Consider the following 6,465-nt stretch of genomic DNA (forward strand, 5'->3'; position numbering starts at 1 on the left):
GTCATTATAGAATCTCCCCAAGAGATCCATGGAATTATGCCAAACACATATACAATACTTATCCTCATTGTAATATCATACATGAATAAACACCATGATACTCTTAAACTTAATAAACTACATTGTATTCTATCTCAAACAACCAAAGAAGAAAAGAATTTCAAACATAATCATAGGTGGTGTCCAATGCCATACTTCTTGCAAAAGGTGACACTCCATGCTATTATACTTGCAACAAGTTGTGCTTAGTTGCACTTTCTGGCGCTCAACACCTTAGAGCTAAAATGCTCCAAACTTAGAGTACAAGGATGATGCTCAACGACATCTTAGCGTCGCCTAGTATCAAACCATTCACAAAATAGGACATTTAACGTCATCCTAGCATCGCTCAACACTATCCTATTCGCAAAGTAGGACACTCAACGTCATTCTAGCACTACTTAACGCTATATCAAATATCATATCTATATTTTTGTACTTTTCAAGAGAACTTATACTTTCCAAATTGATCAAATGGTTACTCTTTTTTTAGTAAATTAGTTCAAACAGTTTTAAATACAAAAACTTGTACCATTTAACTAATTGCTCAAATGAAAATCAAATTCAAACCTACAAGCTCACAAACCAAATTTGTCAACTCATCAAAGTTTGTCATATAACAAAAATGTGTAATTTATGAGTCTAACCACAAATTATCAAGTCATACTTAATACATAGTTCAATCATCTAGTCAATTCCCTGTACAATTATACAATTGTGTATTTCAAGGTATACAAAACTTAAAATGATGCAATTAACTTCCCTTACCTAAGAGATATATGAACTTGCTCTAAGAAATCCCAAATCTCTTCAAACTCACAAGACCCTAGTCAATGATACTCCTTCCAACTTGCAGGATGTTCTATCTACACATAGAAATATCACAAAAACAATCAAGACATATCATTATGATCATTAATCAATAGAGATTCACATAAATGATTAAAAAGACGCATGCAAATGAAAGAAGACTCAGATGTAATTTATAACAGAAAAAGACTAAAAAAAAGAGATAAAACTTAACTTACGTGAGGTAGTTCAGATGAGAAGAAAGAAAAAATTCTTAAAGAAAAGTTATAATAAAACTATTTATATTAAAACTTTTTAATATTCAAATAATCCAATCTCACTATTTTTAAACTATCATCGTTTTTTAAAATGTTATTTTTATGTATTTAAGAGTGCTAGCAATTGTCACTCAATAATAAATTATCTAATAAAAATTTAAAATATATTGTTGAAAATCTTATTTTAATACGAAATATGTAGTTATAAAATATATAATTAAGTTTATTAACTTATTATTATATTTACATACAATTTTATTGAAATATAAATTTAAATAGAATAAGGAATATGAATGCTATAGTTTATTAAAATTACATGAAAAACTAACAAATGATTTTCCATAATTTAATCATTCAAATGATTTTCTTACAAAAAAAAATCCTTATCTTTTTTACATTTTTAAGCAATTTTAAGTTCTTTACTTTTATTTGAGTATTGGTTACTAATATGTTATTTTAAAATAAAAATAGAAGAGGTGAGGGTAAATTATTTTTAGTTACAAAATAATTGTTAAATTTAGTTAAAATATCCTATCAAGGTAATTACCATCCTAACAAACTATCATATGATAAATTTTAAATTAAAATATTAATATTAGTTAGCTAATAGTAAAAATATACCTGCTACACCATGTGTTTATTTTTTTTTAAAGATAATACAAAATGATAAAAACATTATTATTATAAAATTAAATATAAAATTTTTATAATTTTGTTGTAAATAATTTATATTTATTTTATAGATATTTTTATGATTAAAAAATATTAAATTTTAAAAAAATAATTAAATTTCAAACAAAGATCATTTAAAAATAAAATTAATAAAATAATAATTTTAATTCAAAAATATTTTATTTATAAACTAAAATTGGAAAGCAAATTCAGATAAAAAAAGAGGAATTTTTTATATGTAATTATAAGTATTTAAAAAACATATAAATATATATTTCATGAAATTTATATTCTAATTAAATAATATCAAGCTACAATTTAAGAATTAATTTCTGTGAAGACAATTAAGAAAATTCTTTACTGCGCCAAACGTGTGCAACCTGCAAAACGCAGTCGTTTCATTCTACGCGATTGCTTCTGTATCGGATCTTCTTCCTCCGTCGTGATCTTGTTAGGGTTCGCAGAATCGAAGTTTCCCTACATTTCTTCACTTCGCATCCACGTCTAGATTCCTTCGCCGTTTTGTCCGCACAACCCGAGAAATCAACAGTTACACGTGCACTGTACGATATTCTGTTACGTGTCTGTAAGTAATCAGCAGGAAATTGTTTAAGCTTCTGAGAAGATCGTAAATCCCTGTGCATAGCGCTGAAGCACTTGAAAGATGCAGAAATTGGGAGATTTCAAACTGCCACATTTCTTCAATTACCCACCCTATTTCACGTAAATTACCTTTTTATGCCTTGCATTTTTTTTTCCAATTATATGAAGAAAACTTAATTTTGTTTTAGTAACTGGGACCTTTTCACTGCCTGTATTGGATATGTTTTCTGGTGGCGTGTGATATTTTATTATTGTTGTGTGGTTCAATTGTTTTGCCTCTTTATTTGCCAAATCCACTGTTTAGTGCTTAGTGTTTATTGATAAGAGTGTTGATAGTAAGACGGTCTTTAACTAGTGGTTGATTATGCCGGTGACCTTGGCTTCTACCTTTCAGTTTGCAGCCAGTAAGAGACACAAGAGAGAAGCAGATACAGCTATGGAAAGAGCTTATTTTGGATTATTGTAAAACTCAGAAGACATTTGTAATTGCCCTTGAAGAAGAATTTCCTCTATTTACAAACCATGTAATTGAACGTAAGCTAAAAATCCTGCTTTTTTGTGTCATTTATGTGAAGTTGACAAGTCCTATGAATGTTTCTCTATCATTTGGTCTTGCTTGTTTCCAGGCTTTTGTTGTGTGATTGTTTTAAGACTTTTCATCTTACAGGGTCTCTTACTCATGAAGCCAGAGAAGCTTTCCTTTCGGCTTTAGTTTCTGAAGGTATGCTTAATTTCTATCTGTGGATTTATTTTTCTTGTAATGGCTCAGGGAAAAATGTCTCAACTGTGTGCTCTGGTTTGACAGGCCGTGCGGAATGGATGGATAAAGGACACAGGAAATGTCTTATTCTCTGGCATCGGATTCAAGATTGGGCTGACATTTTAATTCAATTTGTAGGTTTAAATTACTAGTTTGATAATCACGGCCTGCAATTAGTATTTACTACCTAGTTATTGAATTTGCTTTAATATTTGATTAGGCAAAAGACAATGGGCTGGAAGATGGTGTTGTAACGATTGAAGAAATACGATCAGGGACCGAGTCTCAGGGAACAGGTAATTTGTTAACGCTTATAGGTCCTATAGTGAGCTATACCTTTATTTTTCTTTTTTCGACTAATTAAACAATGATTACTATAGTGAGCTATACTTAGAGATAGGACATTTGACGATTATGCTGCTTCAATGCATATTGTCTCGGGTTTGAGTATATTTCTAGGACTTGATAGTCGTTCTTTTGGTAGGTATTTCTAATAATATTGTTACTTCTCTATTTGTTTCCAATCAATCTGGTTGAATCGGACCTTTTGAATATTTATGTGGTTCTGGAAGTTGAGGGAAAGATCGAACTTTCAATAAATATTTCTTCACCTGTATTTAGATTCAATTCAATTTAGTATAATATGAAAGCAATCTTGGCAGAGATGCAGTATGCCAAAAGGGATTTTTGGATATGATTTGTGGTAAAAGAATTCATTAAGTCTTCATTTATCTTTACATTTTTTGTTGCTTTTGAAATAGTTTTTAGAGAAGTTTATGTTCAATTTTTATCTTAAGGGTGATTGCAAAATGTGCGAGCAATGGAACAGATAGAAAAACAACTAAAACGGAAGGATACGCATGTGGTGGTTTACAGATTTTGAGCTTTGAATTTTTCTTAATCTAAAACCAATTTAGTTAGTTTCAATTTTGTGATTTGGTGTTGTCTTAATATTTCAGTTACCTATACTGAAATATTATGTTGACTAACGGTAAAATAGTCTTAACCTTTTATCTTTTTATTTAATTTTTTTTCTGGTGATTAAAGGAAGTATATTGTCTTGAACCTCAGACCAATAGTGCTATTGCTGAAGCAAAGGTTTAGACCAACAAATAGACAACCTTTGATTTTTATCTTTAAATAATTTTTTAAGTTGTTGAAACTAAAAGAAAAATAAAAATTTAAAAACGCAAAACAAAAGACATATTTTCTTCTCAGTGCGAAGGGTGTTTGTAGACTGCTGTGGACGTTTGTTAAATCGGAAAATAGTGTCCTTGGATGTGGCTTCCTCTATTTAAGAAGGTTAAAAAAAGCTCATAAAGTAGACTTCTTCGCTTCAGAATCAGAAGTACCCTTGTAAACCACCATAATATGTCTCTTCTAATTTCTAAAGATGTATGGTGCTTGAACAATCCTTATCCAATTTATTATGATAGATGCAACCCAGTAGGTAACTTTTGCTAATTTTCCGCTTCATGATGAATTTTTTCAATCAGAATCTATAAATTCTAAACGTTGGCAAACTAATAGCAGTAAAATTTTTGACTTTATACTGATATTGTCCAACCTTTTGTGTTTACGTGATCAGTTAATTGTTTGAGAATGAATTGTTACGACAGTAACTGTCGATATTGTGAAAGATCATGTTATAATTTTTGTTCCTAATGTTGAGAGTGGTTTCTGTACTGCTGACCAAATATGCTTGAGAATGGGAGCGCGGACAAATTCAGAGAAGAGGAAGATGATACCTCTTCATTTTGTTTTAATCTCAGAAAATTCGAAAATAAGGAAAAGAAGTAATTGGAAAATGAAAAGAATTATAAATGTTTAATATTAAATATAAATCAATGGAGATGATTTTACTTAATCATTTAATCCCTGGGGAATAAAATGGAATTGGTCGTGTTAAAAGTTGAGTTTTCGCTTGCAAAAGTTGTACGGTTGAAAGGGGGATTGTTGTGAAAATCAATCCAAATTTTCCTTACATTAATACAAGAAAGTTAAAAGCCAAGAGATGCATTCGAAGTGGATGGTGAATCTATCTTGACTCTTGAAAATCCCATTCATTATAATAATGAGACGCAGATGCAGAGGTTGGAAAGTAAGGCCCACTAAGTCTTATTTATGAAGGAAGCCATGAACCTTTACTATGTAATTATATCCTGTGAAGATGATACACACAATTTAGAGAGAGGGGGTTGCCACCCTAAATTAGAGGGGGGTGGTTTTGTAATGGGGGAGGGTTTCTCAGGTTTGCCCAGAACACTTGTAATGTGATGTGATATAATGAATACTTTTGAGACAATTTTGTGGACGGTGGCAAGAGTTTCATGTCGTTTTCTGTTTTTGCTTTGTTTTTGTGTGTCCCATACCTCTGATCCTCTTTTTGTGAGAGGGGAGATTCTTAAAGTTAATGGTTTGGCTTGGTGACTTATTTAATTGAGTATATTGGAATTGATGGTGGATTCAAGCGGGGATCTTTGTGCCAAGTCTTGGTGACGGAAGTCCAGCGATGTGTCTTGGTAGTTTGATGGAATGCAAATCTTTGTGTCGATAGTCTTGTTGAAACGTCTTTCCATATTTTTTCTTTTTTGATGTTATGTGTGTTTCTACTCTTTTTTCTTAATATGTTGTAGTTATTTCTTACCTGCCGAACTTTGCAAATATTTTGACCGAAGTTGGTTCTCTTTGTTTTTTATATTCTGCAGAGCTTCATGGAATAGATCGAACTATTTTAAATCGTGCACTGAAACTATTGGAACAGAAAGGAAAGCTTGTGGTCTTTAAAGGAACTTCAGCTGACGATGAAGGAGTTAAATTTTCTATATAATTTTGTGTATTACTCCATTGAATTTCGGTGGATCTTACATTTGTAATCAACAATAGAATCCTTTGCTGTTGTTTACTTGATGAGTTTGTTGATGTTCAAGAGCAAGCTGTAGTTAATTGCTATCAATATGAGTCTTAGAAGCTTCGTTGTCTTAACTAAGCAGGATATTAGATAAAGTCGGAAACGGATAATACTCACCTTTTACTCGTTATGTCTAAAATGATTTGTCCCATTACTCTTAGAATGACAAATAAACTTGTTTTCATATGTATTATTCGAACTTATTTTTATTTTGATGGAAAATTTTGCATTGTCAAAATATAGATATGAGGAGAAGTAATATTTGATTTTTTTAAATGGGATTGGAGGTGAGGATGAGTATATATATATATATATATATATATTTATTTATTTATTTATTTCGTTTTCATCCCCGTCCTAATCCAATATTCATTTCTGTTTTTATCATCGTCTTAAATTACTAAAATATCTAT

At 30.6% G+C, this 6,465-nt stretch overlaps 1 protein-coding gene across 1 annotated transcript; it reads left to right on the top strand.

Annotated features, from left to right (window-relative positions):
- Nucleotides 1–2,128: 2,128 nt before the first annotated feature.
- Nucleotides 2,129–6,126, top strand: LOC106777018 (vacuolar protein sorting-associated protein 25). The gene is made up of 6 exons (XM_014664515.2): nt 2,129–2,501; nt 2,776–2,915; nt 3,049–3,102; nt 3,187–3,275; nt 3,362–3,437; nt 5,850–6,126. The coding sequence occupies exons 1-6, from the start codon at nt 2,443–2,445 to the stop codon at nt 5,969–5,971; spliced, it is 540 nt and encodes a 179-aa protein (XP_014520001.1). The 5' UTR covers nt 2,129–2,442; the 3' UTR covers nt 5,972–6,126.
- Nucleotides 6,127–6,465: the final 339 nt, after the last annotated feature.

The sequence above is a fragment of the Vigna radiata genome, chromosome 11 (assembly GCF_000741045.1).
Source record: "Vigna radiata var. radiata cultivar VC1973A chromosome 11, Vradiata_ver6, whole genome shotgun sequence".
Taxonomy (NCBI): domain Eukaryota; kingdom Viridiplantae; phylum Streptophyta; class Magnoliopsida; order Fabales; family Fabaceae; genus Vigna; species Vigna radiata.

Excerpts from the sequence above, each read along its gene's own strand:
- LOC106777018 (XM_014664515.2), top strand. The coding sequence starts at position 2,443 with ATGCAGAAATTGGGAGATTTCAAACTGCCACATTTCTTCAATTACCCA. Across the intron at positions 2,502-2,775 it reads AATTACCCACCCTATTTCAC|TTTGCAGCCAGTAAGAGACA; the intron begins GTAAATTACCTT and ends TCTACCTTTCAG. Across the intron at positions 3,103-3,186 it reads TTCGGCTTTAGTTTCTGAAG|GCCGTGCGGAATGGATGGAT; the intron begins GTATGCTTAATT and ends CTGGTTTGACAG.